Below are 18,315 nucleotides of genomic sequence, written 5' to 3'. Positions count from 1 at the left end.
AACATTTTCTACATCTTAACCCCACCAGGTCAAGTATTAACTTGTCGGTAGCTGATAGTTTTCATACTTCTGAGTTTTATAAACACAAAGTTTGTGGTGCAGGACCACTGTTGGAAGCATTTACACTCACTATCTAAATTATAAAAGGTTAAGTATTTCCTGCTCACTCATAGCTTGTATGCCAGCGTGGCTCAAGCGATAAGTCATGCGTTTATAAACAGAATGCACATGGGGTAAAGTTCCCGCCCACCACAGCAGAAACTAGGGGTTTTGAATCCTCCGCAGTGCACCTGGCTTTGGCCATGCGCTCCAACAAACACAACTGACCCCGTTTTGATTGATTGAATACTTTATTAGTCATAAATGTAAACAGCACGTGGTACAGTAAGACATTAAAGCTAAAAGGATAACACAAAAAAGTCCTGGGGACATTCCATTGTGGTCCTATGTATTCAATTAATCAATATAGCATACAAAATGAACAATAATACATGTCATCAACAAATACAAACGCTATATGCACAAAGGAGTTGGGGAAATTACGTTTTAACTCCCCTTGTGATGTCCTGATAGATGTTTTCTCAGGCCAATTTTGAAAGAAACCAGTGTTACACATCCTTTTAATGGATGGTGTCCGGGGATTCCACATTGTGGTGGCAGAGCAGTAGAATGAGAACTTCCCCATGTATGTTCTAAATGTGGGTGCTACCAGATCATGGTCCCTCTAGTGTTGTGGCTGTGGGTGTCACTCACTTTGGAGAAGTAGTTCGACAGGTATGAGGGTATTGAGGGCACAGTCTCTTGGACTACCTTGAATATCAATCCCAGTGATATTTGCTTAACCCTTTAAGACCTGAAGCCGATTCTACATGATCCCCTAAATCTCAACAGTATTCTGAAAAACGTATGTTTCTCTATCAGTGGTGCTCAATCTTTTTCATGTCAAGGACCCCCACAATTATATGTATTTGGCCGCAGACCCCATCAAAATATGATGTTCCAGGGACCCCCAGAAGCAAAGATTTGAGTTAAAAATGTTAGCTTTAAAAATATATATTCAAAGATTTGCACACATTTTCACGATTTTTCAAAAATAGCAGATCTACAAGCTCGTAGCGCTGCACTCGGTGCCGCGCGATGAGCTTGTAGATCTGCTATTTTGAATTGCCCAAAGTGTAAAATAATGCTTTTTAGCTCGAAGCTTAATGGGTTAACCCTGTCTTCTACCCGGAGCCACCACAAACTAGCAAAGTGTGTTGGAATTAGGTGGGTCATGGGCTTAAGGCCGAGAAGTAGTCGTATCAGATTGTTTTGGGAGGTCTGAGGCTTAGTTTTTAGTGACACGTTTGAGGGTGGGAAGCCAGGCGGGGGGGGGGGGGGGGGGGGGGGGGTTCTCTGCAGTGTTGATTGTGTCGACTAAAACTGTGACGAAAAATGTTTGCCGACTACCTTTTTCCACTGACGAAAACGAAATAAAAACAAGGGAAAAAAAACTAAGCTACGATGACTAAAACTAAAACTAAATATATTGACAATTTCGTCAACAAATAAAAACTAGACTAAAATGTTAGTGAGGGACTAGTGGAGAAGAGATCCAGTAGATCTAAAAGAGGTTGCGCTCGGGTGTTGCGCTCTGAAAATAGCAGATCTACAAGCTCACATCGTGTCACCCTGCCAAGCTTGTAGGCATTACGACGCCATCAAGGCATCACCAATATACATATTAGTCGACTAAATCAACTGTAGATTTAGTCGACTTTAATCTTATGATATTCAGTCGACAAAAACTAGACAAAAACTAAAACATTTCAGATGACTAAAATATGACTAAAACTAAATCATAATTTGCTGTCAAAATCAACACTGCATCTCTGTCATGACTCCCACTTTTGGGTTGGAAGCCGGGCAGGGAGGGAGATCTCCGTCACGACTCCTACAGGTTTCATTCATCAGGGACAAGAAATAGGTCAGATAGCGTGTTCCACCACACGCGTTATGTCCTCGCGTTGAAACTCCTCCTCACTGTCGGGTGGAAGAGAAGGGGATGGCGACTTCATGTTTATCGGAGTGCGAGTTGAAACGTTTTACAACTTGCGCTATTCACGCAGCTCCGAATATATTTCTTCATGTCATATCTTTACATTGACTTTACATTGTTGTTGTGTCAACTCAGAGACACGGTCTTAGTTCTTAAACAGGGCTCCAAACTAACCTTTTAGTTCACTGCACTGTCTGGAGCATTTCACTTTTCCATATAGGTGCACCAGCATATCGCCACTGTCAAGCTGAAACCCTTTATCTCCAAATGTCAACTTTTTATGTTTTTTCGTCATTTAATGCCCTACTTTGTCATATGAGAGTGTCAAGCTAAACTAGTGAAAATGAAAAGTAACAGTTTTGGACATGTTTCCACCAGACATCCACAATATAATTTAGTTGCACCCACACATAGACAGACCTGCTAAATGTAAGGTGCACTGGTGCAACCAATTTCAGTTTCAGTTGCATAGCACATGCACCCGATTTGTGGGTGCATGCATGTGCGCCCAAAATGGGTGCATTCTGCGCACTCTGCGAGTCCTGCAATATACGTGACAGCAGGGTGGAGGAGATGGTGCCATCGACGTGGACTCCAGGTCTTTTTTTAAACGGTTCTCGGCTCCACCTTCTTGTGTCATGTCACTTCTGCGTTCCCACGTTCACCTTCGCTAGGCAACTCTGTACGGCAGCGCTAGAACAGCTACTGTCCACATCCTGAAGGGCAGACTGAGATACAGACAGACAGATAGACAGGAAGAAAAAAGAGACAAGACAGGCTGATCAGAGAGGACCCTGATTCACTCCTCAAACTCCCTTCGAGAGATCAAAGCTCCAATACAGTTCGGAATCAAATTGTCACCGTCTCTCCAGCTCTTTAATAAACAGAAAATACATTTTGAGGCGGATTGCAAAAGTTCCAATTTTGTGCGCTCATTTCTTTGTGTCATCACTTCCAATTTCACTTTTTAATTTGTATCCTGTGGGAGTTCTCCATCGTTATTGAATAAAATTGAAACCGACATTTTCGGAACCCATTACCTTTCAAGCCTGGAACCCCTTTTGGGGTTCTTGTTGCTATGTACAGTATATAGCAACGTAATGTTTTGGTAAGTTTTGGTAAGTTTTTCAGAAAACTTAGGTCAGAATTTAGAAGGCATTTTTAGAATCAGCCTCAGGTCTAAATGGGTTAATAAAGAGCTGGAGAGACAAGGAGACTCTGTTACTATAGAGCAACTTAACACTTATTTTAACCAAGAAAATCGAGTGGCTCTACCATTACCCTACCATTAATAAAAGTTAGATTTATATTTAAATTAATTTGTTTCATAAAGCAATGCTATTGTCTCTTATTACCTCATAGGAAACAAGTCTCACCTGTACTTGCCCCCCTGTGCAGTGGTCCAATAGGGTCAGGCAGACGACGATTTGATTGGTCAGCTGGTCTTGGATTGACGGGGACAGCAGCGAATCCGACGTCACGTCAACCAACAACCGCAACAGACACCTCAGCAACACAAACACACGCTGCCCCTCCATCCTAGAGAGAGAGAGAGAGAGAGAGAGAGGGAGAGGGAGAGGGAGAGGGAGAGGGAGAGGGAGAGGGAGAGGGAGAGGGAGAGGGAGAGGGAGAGGGAGAGGGAGAGGGAGAGAGAGAGAGAGAGAGAGATATGAGAGATATGAGAGATATGAGAGATATGAGAGAAGGGTGAGGTAGCAGAATACACAGAGAGCAACATCAATGTTTAACCACTAGGGGGCAGAAGTTATTCTGTTTCAAAAACACACGCACAAACACAGCTATGGCTCCCCATAGCTGTGTTTGTGCGTGTGCGTGCGTGCGCACAGTGGTGGAAGAAGTTACTTAGTTACTACACCACTGTGTGTGTGTGTGTGTGTGTGTGTGTGTGTGTGTGTGTGTGTGTGTGTGTGTGTGTGTGTGTGTGTGTGTGTGTGTGTGTGTGTGTGCGTTTGTATTACTATGTTTGTGAGGGCTAAACATCCCCGCAATTATATGAAACAAAGGGAGGAAGCGCTGCGTGGATCAAGTGGCTCTCTAGACAGGTGCTCTTTGGTGGAACAGCAATTATAGGACCATTTTCATGATCCTCACAAGAGGATCCTGAGGAGCATTTGTTTATCATAAAAAAAAAAAGATCTTCAGAGTCAGGTTTACAATTAGGAAAAGATTCAGGTTGGGATTACCAGGATTTAGAGGTTAGGTTTAGGTTTTGGGCTTAAGAGTTATGCCTGATTTATACCTAGTTGTGCGCCAAGGTCAGGCAGAAAACTGGCTGTGAACTTGTAGATCTGCCATTATATTTTCAATGCCGTCCTAAAATGTTGATGTCCTCCAAGTATAGTAATACGCATGTCAGTGTTGCCAGATTTTGCAAAAGAAATAACCAACCAGGTCTATGAAAACAAGCCCAAAAGAAGCGACTAGGCCACACAAGCACTTTAAAACCATATGCATCGGCTAATTGAAAACCACTGGTTTAAACAACATTAGGAAACAAGCCCAAATAAGCAACTACACTTTAGAAACGAGCCAAAAAACAAGAAATGACTAAAGTCATAATATAGCCGCTAGCGGCAGGCTTTTTTTTTGCCCCAATCTGCAGCACAAAATGTAAAAGTGGTCTTTAAAATGAAATCTCAGCCATTCCAATGCAACCAAAATAACTCCACAGAGAGGTTCGGTTGGCTACCAATATAAAGGATGTGTGTGTGTGTGTGTGTGTGTGTGTGGTGTGTGGTGTGTGGTGTGTGGTGTGTGGTGTGTGGTGTGTGTGTGTGTGTGTGTGTGTGTATGTGTGTGTGTGTGTGTGTGTGTGTGTGTGTGTGCGTGTGTGTGTGGCAATGTACTTGTGTGAAAGTACAATAGTATTGGTATCAAAATGTACGTAAAGTTCCAAAAGTGAAAGTACTAAAATGTTTGAAAATAGCAGATCTACAAGTAGGTATTATACTTGTAGGTGTAAAATAGGGCTAAAGTGGTAAATGTATGTTTTATAATGTAATGTACAATATTTGCCTCTGAGATGTAGTTGAGTAGAAGTAAATTAAATTTGTATCAACAACAAAAATAGTTAGCCTAGCCTACTTATGCTTAGGCTATGAAAGTTAAGTGCAACCCTAATCCTAAGTGAAACCGCCTTTCAGGGTGAAAATGGCGCAGCCTCGCTTCTCCATCTAAACGTGCAATACAGGGGAATCCGCAAAAGTGTGATGTTATGTTTCACGTAGGCTGACTAGGCTCTCTTGCATGAGTGAAATAAGCAGTCAGTTCTATGAAAACAAGGCCAAAAGAAGCGACTAGGCTACGTGAGCAGTAGCACAGACTAGTACATTGGCTATTTGAAAATAGCATATCTACATGCTCGCAAAGTGTTGCATTCACGACGCTTTTTGAGCTTGTAGATCGGCTATTTTCAAAAAGATCTTGAAAAGAAAAAGTTAAGTAATATTTGGAATATATATATATATATATATATATATATATATATATAAATAGCAGATCTACAAGCTCACAACGCCTCGCACAGCAACAGTAAGCATACTGTACAACAGTGGGTATATGTATAATATATTGCATGTACACTCTTATCAACATAAAATGTAAGTAAATAGATATTCAATATATTAACAATGAAACATCCTCCTTAACAGGCATCAGTTAGTCCATTGGCTTTAAAGTAGTGAAGGACAGCCAGGACAGCCAATAGACAAATACATGTCGGGGATGACACGGTCTGAGCCTGTTTGTAGAGCCGCGTTTTCAGCTAGCGGCTAAAAACACAACCTGTAACTACTAATATTTACAAGCGACTTTAAAACAAGCCCAAAGACATGGCAACACTGAGGTACTGTATGTGTGAGAGAGACTGACCGCGGCCAGGCGATACGTATGGTCCCCTCTAGGGCCCGAAGGACCCCCAGCCTGCCCTGCTCCGCGGGGGGGTCCGACACCTCCAGGTACGCCACCACCACCTGCTCCACCCGCTTCAGATGTCTGCACACTGCTAAGCCCATCCTGCAGGAGGAGAAAACCAACGCACCCTCAATATACTGTACCATAGGGCTGTGAATCTTCTGCAATCTCACGATTCCATTCCGATTCTTGGGGTCACGATTCGATAAAAAAAAAACGATTCAATGTTTTGTTTTTTTTGGGAAATTGTGAATCGATTTTGAATCGTTGATAATAAGAATCTTACATGAATGTTTTTTTTTTCCAACTCCCCTACTGTACCACAACTATTCATTTCATACACCACAAACAGATGAGGCAGTATGGAGGCAGACAGACAGATACCTCTCTATGTATAGGAGCAGTATGGAGGCATAGACAGACAGACAGACAGGTACCTCTCTATGTACTGGGGCAGTATGGAGGCATAGACAGACAGACAGACAGGTACCTCTCTATGTACTGGGGCAGTATAGAGGCATAGACAGACAAGAGACAGACAGACAGACAGACAGATACCTCTCTATGTACAGGGGCAGGATGGAGGCATAGACAGACAGACAGACAGACAGACAGACAGACAGACAGGTACCTCTCTATGTACAGGGGCAGGATGGAGGCATAGACAGACAAGAGACAGACAGACAGGTACCTCTGTGTACTGGGGCAGGATGGAGGCATAGACAGACAGATACCTCTCTATGTACAGGGGCAGGATGGAGGCATAGACAGACAGACAGACAGACAGACAGACAGACAGACAGGTACCTCTGTGTACTGGGGCAGGATGGAGGCATAGACAGACAGACAGACAGACAGACAGATACCTCTCTATGTACAGGGGCAGGACGGAGGCATAGACAGACAGACAGACAGACAGACAGATACCTCTCTATGTACAGGGGCAGGACGGAGGCATAGACAGACAGACAGACAGACAGACAGACAGATACCTCTCTATGTACAGGGGCAGGACGGAGGCATAGACAGACAAGAGACAGACAGACAGACAGACAGATACCTCTCTATGTACAGGGGCAGGATGGAGGCATAGACGTGACGGAGATCCACCTTGGATTCCATCTCCATGTGGGTCAGCATCAACCTCAGCACAACGTCATGACGACCAGGCTTCCTGGGGCGGGAGGGGGTCGACGAGCAGGGGGGATTCTCCAAGACCACCAACACATCCAACAAGCACAACAAAACAGACTGTTGAGAGAGAGAGAGAGAGAGACAAATTACACATCCAACAAACAACAGAAAAGACAGAGAGAGAGAGAGACATATTACCAACACATCCAACAAAAAACAGAACAGAGGGACGTTACTGAACACGGATGAAACTTTACCTTACGCCCAGTGGTGAGCTGTGGATTTTTCAACTAAGGGTACTGTATTTTATGACGTCACGCGCGCGCACGTGCGCGCACATAGCCACTCAGCTCAGTGCTAGTTGAAATACTGTATTCAACATGTGATTATTAATGTAATCATATGTATTATTATTTTGTTGTATTGTTAATTTGTTGTTTTTATTTTTGTTTCAAATTAATTATTTTATTTTCCTTTTAATTTTATATAAAAGCCCTTTACATAGACTCACCCACACATAAGTAGGCCTACTTAAAATAATCAGAAAACTTGTCTTTGTCTTGTCTCAGAGAACTGCTAAGCGATCCCCTTCACACCTTGCAGTGCAGAGATGTTGTCTGTCATTGTGAGAGGAATGTAACACATTCAATTCAAGTCCGTGTCTTTTCTCGAGTAGCCTAATGTTATGCAAAGCAGCCAGGTAGACGCTATTGAGAACGGCTCGCCACTGACGGCGCGAACCTTGAGAGGCTATTGTTTTTAAACTTTAAGGCGTTAAAGACCGCCGCTGACGGTGCGTGCACGCGCGCCCCCAGCTCCCACAGTGTCAGAACTAAGGGTACGCCGTACCCCCCCGTACCCCCTACAGCTCAACCCTGCTTACGCCTAACTATCCTTCAAAAACGATGGAGCTTGCATAAACATTTCACCCACTGATACCTGTGATGTGACAATAAAGATGATTCTGATTCCTTTGTGTCACACTTACTGCTGTCGCTGTTGACACCGTAGTTCAGGGGTCTTGAACAGGGGGTCCAGGACCCCTAGGGGGTCCTCAGAGATAGGCTACTACAGAGGGGGCCGCCAAATCTTTGTGCGAAATGATTTTTTTTTTTACATTAACCACTTGAACACTAGCATCCTTTTTTCTGAGGAGAACTTTAGCGAAAAATAGCAGATCTACAAGCTCACAAAGCCTCGCACAGCAACAGTAAGCATACTGTACAACAGTGGGTATATGTATAATATATTGCATGTACACTCTTATCAACATAAAATGTAAGTAAATAGATATTCAATATATTAACAATGAAACATCCTCCTTAACAGGCATCAGTTAGGCCTGTCACAATTATGACATAATCGGCTAATCTGGATGCAACGTGTTGTGAGCTTGTAGGTCAGCTATTTCCATTATTTTGTAAAAAGAAATCTGTGTGAGTGTTGAATATTAAATATGGGGTATTTTGGCCATAATACATTATTTATTTAGATTATTGATATCGGTCATCGTCAGTCATTTTTGTATTTTCAGTTTTTGTCAGATCTGCCCCGTGCAACTAAAAGCCACACAATGAAATCGTCAATCGCAATTATTTGTATGACAATTTAACTTAGTCAAGTTAAATGTCATAATTGTGACAGCCCGAGCATCAGTCACAGCCAGTAGTCCATGTGCAAATGTGCCAGAGTGAAGCAGGAGTCATTAAATCCAATAACGGAACAGAACAGAACCAACTGTTCAAAAACCATATAAAGGGTTCCTTTGGTTCCATTTCTACCGTTCACTCACAGAGTTAAATGAACACTATGGATTGTACCGTGCCGTGATGAAACGTGCGGTTTGGAGGAATGACGAGAGCGTACATGTCCCTACGTTCCGCACATGACATTTAAAGGGCAAGCGGATGCGCTCTACAATATAAAGAGGACCCCCCCATGTGTTTAACTGCCATCTGGAGCGACCTCGCTGCTGAAGGAACCGTCATGGCTGCATTAGATAACCTGAGGCAACAACGAATGCTGGGGTTTATTTAACGACTTAAACCCCCCCCCCCCCCCCCGCCCCAGCATCCGTATTCTGGGGAAAACCTTTGCAGAAAATAGCAGATCTACAAGCTTACAACGTGTCGCAAATATTTAATGTAAAGGGGTTTATGTGCTTAATACTTTCTTTATGGTGTTACAAAAGGCAGTGAATTTTTACTTCATCCTTTGACTGGTAGTGACATACTATGAGACTCAATAAAACAAAATGTCTGTATATAAAAGCGTGGCAAAATGTTTTTTTTGTCCATTAGTACTGGCATTATGTATGTAATATGGTGATAATATCAAAAAACTATTTGGTCAAAATGTCATACAGTCCCAGCCCTTTCACTGACAATCTCTGAACATTTCTAAAAATGGGTTTGTGATGTGATGACGTAAAATAAATTGCATGAGTTGAGTTGAATGTTCAACAGCTGAATAGTTATTAACCCTTTAAGACCTGAGGCCGATTCTACAAAATGTCTTCTAAATCCTAACAGTATTCTGAAAAACGTATGTTTCTATATCAGTGGTGCTCAAACTTTTTCACGCCAAGGACCCCAAAATGTATATGTATTTGGCTGCGGACCCCCATCTCAAAATATTTTGTTCCAGGGACCCCCAGAAGCAAAGATTTGAGTTACAAATGTTCGCTTTACAAATATATTTATTCAAAGATTTGCACACATTTTCTAGATTTTTCAAAAATAGCCAAAGTGTAAAATAATGCTTTTTAGATCAAATCTAAAAATGACACCCATGCGTTCCAGGTCTTATTAATGGGTTAACTGTCTTATGAACATATCCGTTCTACTGATAAATCCTGTCTTCCAAGGACAAAAACAGTCAAATTGTGTGTGTGTGTGTGTGTGTGTGTGTGTGTGTGTGTGTGTGTGTGTGTGTGTGTGTGTGTGTGTGTGTGTGTGTGTGTGTATACAGTAAGTGTTTTCATAGATAAACGCCCAGGGCATGTGTACTTTACGGTCATACATTGTGCCAAATCACCAAGTTATTAATTAAAATTGGCAAATACAATTTTCCCAAATATAATAGTCAAACAATGCCCAGAGGAACTGCATTCAACTTGAGTTTGTTTTATTCTTCAAACAGGTCTAAACAGGTGAGTCAGGTGAGGTGATGATCCACTATGTTAAAATACATTGGATATTGGGAAGCTTATTTGGAGGGGAAAAACACCTAAACAAAATCTAAATAATTTGTGTTTTGTTAAGATTTGTCTGCCAAGTAGCCAAATTACAGTATACAGTATTTTTTCTGTAGTGAAATACATTTATTGTGGAGGTGTGAGTCCATTACAAAATATACAGTGAAATGTTTCATACATTGTGGAAAGGATTTGGGTTTGGACTGAGAGAGAGTGTGTGTGTGTGTGTGTGTGTGTGTGTGTGTGTGTGTGTGTGTGTGTGTGTGTGTGTGTGCATACCTGTATCAGTGGTGTGTCGGTAGTATAGAGATGATTGAACAGAGCCTGATACACAACTTCAGCTCTGTTAAACTGACGCAGCTCTGCGTGGGGCTGAGACAAACAAAACACTGTTAGACATTGCTGTTGTCGGGCAGAAACCCGACAAATGTATACATACAGACTACTCACTTGAGTATTTTGAGACAATTGTTTGTTCATTTGCCTAAACAAAAAGTTGTAAAATAGCTGGTAAAATAGTTTGAAGGCACCAAATATTTTTTTTTGGGGCATTATACAGTGGTCTCGCTCCTAAACCTTGAGATATGTTCAATCTTTCCACACACACACACACACACACACACACACACACACACACACACACACACACACACACACACACACACACACACACACACACACACACACACACACACCATGTTGAGGACTATGTGATGCAGACATTTGACCCCCAGCAGTCTGTTCTCTAGTCTGTGGTTGTCTGACAGCAGAAGAGACGGGGACAGCACACGATCCAAGACGGGGGCCAGGGACGGACGCGTCACCTGGACAAAACGCATACAGTACATTTACTTATTGGATGATCATTTAAATAATTCATAATAAATACTAAGAATAATGCTAAAAGTGAAACCCACCTGCAGCAGGGTCCAGGAGAACACCAGTTTGACTGCCTCACATCTCTGCCAACGTTCCCTACACACAGTGGGCAAGTGGTCAACAAACACAAAGTGGGCTAGTGGTCAACAGAGAGGCTCCATACACAATACTATGTAAAGTATGTACTTCCTCAGAGTCACTGGTCTATTTCGCTAAATGAAATAGTCTGCAGGACAAACAATTAAGCAAGGGATAATGCATGGGGAGGTAGTCATTATTGAAATTTAAAGCCCGACAGGGCGATTAACCACCGAGGCGAAGCCGAGGTGGTTAATCGCCCTGAAGGGCTTTAAATTTCAATAATGACTACCTCCCCTGCATTATCCCGCTTATTACACGGCTACTTAATAAATACATAAATACATTTACCCAAAAGTAACAACAAAACAAAGTATTTCCTTGCTTACGGCAATGAAAGTATTCCATAAGTATTGGGCTGGGCGGACAAGTTCGCCTCGCAAAAACAAATGACGAAATGGAAAAAAAATCGCCCCAAAACACACTCGCCCCCCATTCTATTTACTGCCGATTTGCCTGTAATACCGCCGGATTTGCCCCGGGGCGACTATGTTTTGGGGCGAGCGTTTTGGTATTCCCCCGTTGTTGCGCCACGATAAACAAGGAAGTGTAGTGGATCAAATAGAATGACTTTTCGGTTATTGCATCGTCTATTTCTCACTTCAAATGTTTTCAAAAACATTCTTGAGAGCAACGTTTAGTTGTAAATGACATTGGTTGTTTGTTTACATGGCTGTCATGTTGGATAAAGCATAAAATCAAGCAGCGCAGGTTGATATGAGCAGGTGTTCTGAGTCTCTGATTAGACAGCGGTCCGTTATTGAGCTCATCGGTCATTATCCAGAAATAATGACCGATGACTGACCAATCAGAATCGAGCATTCAACCAAGCCGTGTAATAAGATATTTTAGTGTAGTTTGTATTAATATTGTGTGTTGAAATTATGGACCCATTTATTGTTCTGGCTATTTTTAGCAAAAGATATGTACACCCTCAGTGTCAAAGGATGGTGTTGAGTGTGCATATATGAGCGAGAGAGAGTGTCTTTAATGAAGGGTCCTGTTTTGCTGCTATTCAGCGATAAAGAACTCAGTTAAGAATGATGTGACTGTTTATTTAGCCTAGATATTCCCGGTGGTCAGTCCTGACTTCTGCTACTTTAACCCATTAAGACCTGAGGTCGATTCTACAAATGCTTTCTAAATCAGTAGTTCTCAAACGTTTTTGTGCCCCCCAAAATGAGCCCCCAAAATGATATGTATTAGGTCACGGACCCCCATCTGAAAATTATTTGTGCCAGGGGACCCCCAGAAGAGAAGATTTGTGTTAAAAGAATTCAAAAATCTTTCTTTTAAGATTTTTAAAAAATGTTCAAAAATAGTACTTGCAGCGCTGCACGAAGTGAGCATGTACATCTGTTATTTTTGAATAGCCAACCCATATTTGTGTGGGTTGGCTGGTGGACAAGGATGCAGATGCAGATGCAGATTGGTGCAGATTAGTTTGCATAATGGGTGGGGTGAGTGGCGCACGGGTACTAAAAAAAAAACATGCATTACTGAACCATTTCAACAATAAACTAACTTGGTCAGTTCCGGTTGGAGAACATCCAGGATTCCGCCTACGATTCCTCCGCTCTCTCTCTCCCCTACGAGGAGATGGGGGGCGTCCCGCCATCCCCCGGCTCTGAGCAGCGCCCCCATCAGCTTGGAGGCCTCCTCTCTGGAGACGGGGCTGGACCACGGCTGCACCTGGAAGTAGAGACAGGAAGTGATAATGTGTTCAGCATGTGTTTGTGATGGATCTTTTATCATAATTCACCGTGGAGGATTTTCTTGTGGTTGTATTTTCATTATATCTGTTACACTAGTATTTCCCAAAACAGTGGGTCAGACCCATTTTTGGGGTCATGGCCCAATTTTTGTGGGTTGCGAGTAAATATCCCCTTATTTTTCGTTGCCTAAATTATTACTATTATAAGAATAAAATAAAAATAATTTTCCATGAATTAAAAAAAACTTTTAGACGCTTTATGAGCATGTAGATCTGCTATTTTCACTAGTTTGGGACCCCAGGAGGAGACATCAAATTTCGCTTTTGGGTCTCGAGCTAAAAGGTTTGGGAACCACACTTGTGTTACACTGAGTGAATGAATGGCACACAGACCGCTGCCGTGACTTTACCTGGAAGTGGGTGACAGCGAACACGCAGCAGAGCGGGGCCACGGCGTGGAGTAACGAGACGCCTTCTCCTTCACCCGTCTCCAGGGGCGGCAGCCACCCTCCCAGGGCGTCCAGCAGGGTGGTCAGCACGGAGCAGACGGCCAGAGCCCTGGCCGGGACGGGCTCGTAGCAGCCGGCGGGCAGAGAGCCGCTGTCCGTCTCACAGAGAGGCAGAGCGGCGTGGGCCGTCACACTCTGAACCAGACCTATGTAGGCTCTCTGCTGCTGCTGCTGGCCCTCACCTAGTAGTCCCTCACCTAGTATGCCAACAAGCATGACATTTTAGTGGACGATTAAAGGTAAGGTAGGTGACATGTTTTTGGTTTGAACAAAAAGTTTTTTGTTAAAAGGTTAAAGCTCTATATTGTGATAGTAATCATTGCTATCGAGTGTTTGTTCAGTAACAGGAGTCTCCACGTCTCTCCAGCTCTTTAATAAACAGAAAATACATTTTCAGGGGTAGGGGACAACATTTCAGCCAATCAGGAGAGAGTACCCGTTTATCAGCTTCATTTTTATAGTGTTCCAGTTCCAATTTTCTCAGCTCATTTCTTTGTTGTCATCACTTCCAAATTCACTTGTTTGATCTGTATCCTGACTGAGTTCTCCATTCTGATTGGATAGAACCTGCGACCTGAAAAGGCATTTTCTGAGCTGGAGAGACATGGAGACTCCTGTTACTGAACAGACACTCTAGTCAAAAGCAATGAGTACTTACCCTACCTTTATATGTACATAGAAATGACTGACAATTAATCAGCAGTACCAATAATCAAAATAGATAATATATTATGGCCTATATTGAATAATTTCATACTTTCAAAATGCTCGGAGCTTGTTGATCTGCTATTTCTGCTATTTTTGAAAATGTTTGAACATGTATGAGGATTTTTCCAACATGGAAACGATGATGATTATACAAAGCCAATTATGATGCTTATACAAAGACATTGCGATTATTCTCAAATAATTGGGTTCAGGCGATTACGAAATAATTGTGAAAGGCGTACCATCACCTTGATTGGTGGAATCGAGAGCGAACAGCCAATGAGGATCCCCCGTTCTGAACAGCTGCTCCACGAGGCCGATGGCGGCTGCGGCGTCGGGGTGGGAGGGGTTCTTCTCTGCTGCACCAATCAGCAGCCTCTCCTGGAGGCGGGCAAGGACCTCCGTGATTGGAGGACCACGATGTGGACCGCCAGGGGAATCAGAGGGGAGGGAGGAGAGGAGAGATGACAGGTCCATTCAGAGGCTGGAGAGAGAGACAGAGACAGACAGACAGACAGACAGACAGACAGACAGAGAGTCGGAGAGATGGAGACAGACAGAGAGAGACGGAGAGAGAGAGAGAGAGACAGAGAGAGAGAGAAAGAGATGGACAGACAGAGAGAGAGAGATGGAGACAGAGAGAGACACAGAGAGAGAGAGACACACAGACAGACAGACAGACAGACAGACAGACAGACAGAGAGATCAAGGCAGACAGAGAGAGACGGAGAGATGGAGACAGAGAGAGAGAGAGAGAGAGAGAGAGAGAGAGAGAGAGAGAGAACAAGACAAACGACTGAGATTTTACTAAAGGGACAAACACCAAATTCAAGACGTGAGTTTTGTTATCCATTCCACGCATCCACCGGAAAACACAAAGTAATGCACGCCGAGCAGAATTATGATGATACCCACTAATTATCAAACTTTAAAAGAGAGCATTTAAATGTTCATGTAAGTCTGAGTGTATAATACACCATTTGGTTCCTTAATGTGTACACTCTCGGAGTTACATGAACTCTTAGCTCTGGTCCATACTGTTAGGAGTTAAGGAGAACTCCTAACACTATGGACCAGAGCTGATTGATTGAATACTTTATTAGTCATAAATGTAAACAGCACGTGGAACAGTAAGACATTAAGGCTAAAAGGATAATACAAAAACAGTCCTGGGGACTTGTTACTTATTATAATGAACACTGAGGATTTTAGGATTGTAGAATGGTCCTCCTAATAGGACATACATTTGTAATAAGCTGGTCTACGGGGTTATAAAACATAATTTGTTGATAAACCAGTCAATTATGTTCTAATGTATTTGTTTATTAACAGTGGATTGCATTGAATCACATTGCTGCATACAATGGTTAAAGCCCTGAAACATGACTGTCATATCATGACAGTCATGGCGGAACTTCGAAATGGTTTTGGCACTTTCTCCATTTACAACCCGTACATCTACATAAACATTCAGATTTCAAATATAAAGTGCTGACCCCACGGCCATGGATGTAACAAGTTGAAACGGGTGGGTCTAAGGACCCGTTTCTTCCGTATTCTTCAATAAAAAGCATTTTAATTCGATCAGTGGCCATTTTATTTGAATTTTCTCCATATGCTTTCAAATACGCGATCCTATCGGTTGGAAGGTGTATTGCAATCTGATACATTATAACGCTATGAGAAAATGTCCGCCGATCGGACTTAAAAGGCTTTTTATTGAACAAAACGGAAGATACGGGTACTTAGACCCACCCGTTTCAACGTGTTACATCCATGGCCGTGGGCTCGGCACTTTATATTTGAAATCTGAACGTTTATGTAGATGTACCGGTTGTAAATGTACGGGTTGTAAATGGAGGAAAAAGCCAAAACCAGGTTTAAGTTCCGCCATGACGCTTGTGACAGACGGGCGTCATGTGAACCATGGTTAACAATGGTTAGTGATTATCTCCCAGCTTCTTACGGACATCTGTAAACTTAATAGTTCAGCTTAAAGCACAACATTAAAACGAGCATGTTTATTATTATTTACCTTTGATGTTGTTTTTCTTCACAAACAGCAGAACTCAGAACTGCAGCCAACTGTCGGACATCTTAGCGGGACAGACCATGTGTTGTTCCGGACAGAAATATGTCCGACAGGATAATGGTTCATCACTAACAGTTCCTACCATCCAGTCAGTAGTGGAAAAAGTACTTACATCTTTTACTTAAGTAAAAGTAACAATACTGCAATGTAGAAATACTCTGTTACAAGTCAAGGTCTGATATTCCAAATTTACTTTAGTAAATGTACAAAAGTATTGGTATAAAAATGTACTTATAGTTCCAAAAATAGAAAGTACTCATTATGCAGAATGTCTAATTTGATTTCACAAGACATTTTTCAAATGTATAACATTCATAAAAATCTTTTGAAAGTAGACAATCTACAAGCTCACATTTGTGTCGCATCGCGTTGTGAGCTTGTAGATCTGCTATTTATTTGCTATTTATTTATAGGGCTGAAGTGGTTGTGTGTTTTGTAATGATAATCAAAATCACGTAGTAACTAACTAAAGTTTTCAAATAATTGTAGTGGAGTAAAAGTACAATATTTGCCTCTGATGTAGTGGAGTAGAAGTTTAACAACTAATCTCACTGAGCTTAGTTGTTAAATGAAGGGAATCGGTGAGATAATAACATCAGCATTACCAGAAAATATAATAAGAGAAAAAAAAAGAAAGAGCCGACATGACACTAGTTAAATATAATCAATGAATGTGGGGGGGGGGGGGGGGGGGGGGGGTTTATAACACATACTTGTATTATAATCACAAGTATCTTTGTATTGATTGATTGAAGTATTTATTAACAAAAATGCACATAAATACTTGTATTTGTACATATCTGTCAAAAGGTTAAAACACCAAAAAAAAAGCTCAAAAGCTTATTTCCACTGTCATCCTTTGATGACAAATGTGTGTGTAAACAATGCCATGTGGATTTGCAAAAGCTGCAAGTTTCTGTTGTCCTCCCCCAAGCCCTCTTCTCTTCCAACAGGAAAGATGCAACAAAAGATGACCAGCATCCGCTTCCATTTCTTTCAATCTGGGTTGGCTACCCAGGGCCTGCACATTATTAAATCCTAGCCAAAGGGAATGAAATATTACATTTGTGACTGATACATCTTGATCAGATGACTCCAGAGATAATGTGTATTCCGATTTGTGTGAGATTTTGAGTGTTTTTGCATAAAATGCTGAATGGCAGAAAAAGCAGTCAGGCACAGATAGGCAGGGCCTATAAGGGGAGTTGCGGCATGATCCAAAGAATCCAGGAGAAAATAAAATGTTATCGGCTCCTCTCTCTACCTCCTTCCTGCTCTCCCATTGGTTCTGCAGGAGCTGCCTATTATACTTTTTACACTTTCATCCCCCTCTCTTCATTTCACCACCTGTCCTTCCACCCCCCCCCCCCCCCCCCCCTCCCAGTCCGTCATCGAGGCCAAACAGGAAATTAAACATCAGATAGTACTGTACTTCCTTCCTGTTAACTTGAACACCCAGAGCACTCACAGACACATTAGTATTCTATTGACTTTCATTCAATCATTCATTCATTCAAGATTTTTCAAAAATAGCAGATCTACAAGCTCATAGCGCGGCACTCGGTGCCGCGCTATGAGCTTGTATATCTGCTATTTTTGAATAGCCAAAGAAATCTAAAGTGACACAGATGCGTACCAGGTATTAATGGGTTAAGTCAAAGCCAACGACTGTTCTGTTTACTGCTGCCTTTTTATGTTTAGTTTTTTATTGGTTCTTTTTTATTAATTTCTTGTGTTGTGCAGTGGAGGGTGGCGATTCAGGCGTCCCGACTCCCGAGTTGGTGTTAGTCCACACCCTCGCATTGAATTGCATCTTGTGTTGCACAGTAATTACATTTCTATTCTATTCACTTTTTAAAAGCTATTTTTATCCCCCCTTTTATAAACATGCTTAAGACCCATCTTTTCACTGTAGAGGACTCCTCGGTTCACTTGTTGTTTTGTGTGTGTGTGTGTGTGTGTGTGTGTGTGTGT

At 42.1% G+C, this 18,315-nt stretch overlaps 1 protein-coding gene across 2 annotated transcripts; it reads right to left on the bottom strand.

The window, feature by feature from the left end:
- Window positions 1-1,173: 1,173 nt before the first annotated feature.
- Window positions 1,174-16,366, bottom strand: tti2 (TELO2 interacting protein 2). Of its 2 annotated transcripts, none has more exons than XM_084056129.1 (11): window positions 16,285-16,366; window positions 14,492-14,733; window positions 13,443-13,738; window positions 12,844-13,010; window positions 11,219-11,276; window positions 10,997-11,125; window positions 10,581-10,673; window positions 7,032-7,222; window positions 5,930-6,073; window positions 3,415-3,577; window positions 1,174-2,766 (listed from the first exon to the last, which is right to left on the bottom strand). In XM_084056129.1, exons 2-11 carry the CDS (start codon window positions 14,724-14,726, stop codon window positions 2,680-2,682), a joined length of 1,563 nt encoding a protein of 520 aa, XP_083912255.1. In that variant the 5' UTR covers window positions 14,727-14,733; window positions 16,285-16,366; the 3' UTR covers window positions 1,174-2,679. The 2 variants fall into 2 exon arrangements, with proteins under 2 accessions (XP_083912255.1, XP_083912256.1); XM_084056130.1 differs by having other exon boundaries at window positions 14,498-14,733.
- Window positions 16,367-18,315: the final 1,949 nt, after the last annotated feature.

Source organism: Gymnoscopelus microlampas (assembly GCF_963454915.1).
Source record: "Gymnoscopelus microlampas genome assembly, chromosome: 4".
In the NCBI taxonomy this organism is placed as follows: Eukaryota; Metazoa; Chordata; class Actinopteri; order Myctophiformes; family Myctophidae; genus Gymnoscopelus; species Gymnoscopelus microlampas.
This window is presented reverse-complemented; position numbering and strand designations above follow the sequence as displayed.

Coding starts and splice junctions, on each gene's coding strand:
- tti2 (XM_084056129.1), bottom strand. CDS start 14,726: ATGGACCTGTCATCTCTCCTCTCCTCCCTCCCCTCTGATTCCCCTGGC. Junction 13,739..14,491: donor TTCCACCAATCAAGGTGATG/GTACGCCTTTCA, acceptor TTGGCATACTAG/GTGAGGGACTACTAGGTGAG. Junction 13,011..13,442: donor TCGCTGTCACCCACTTCCAG/GTAAAGTCACGG, acceptor CTCTACTTCCAG/GTGCAGCCGTGGTCCAGCCC.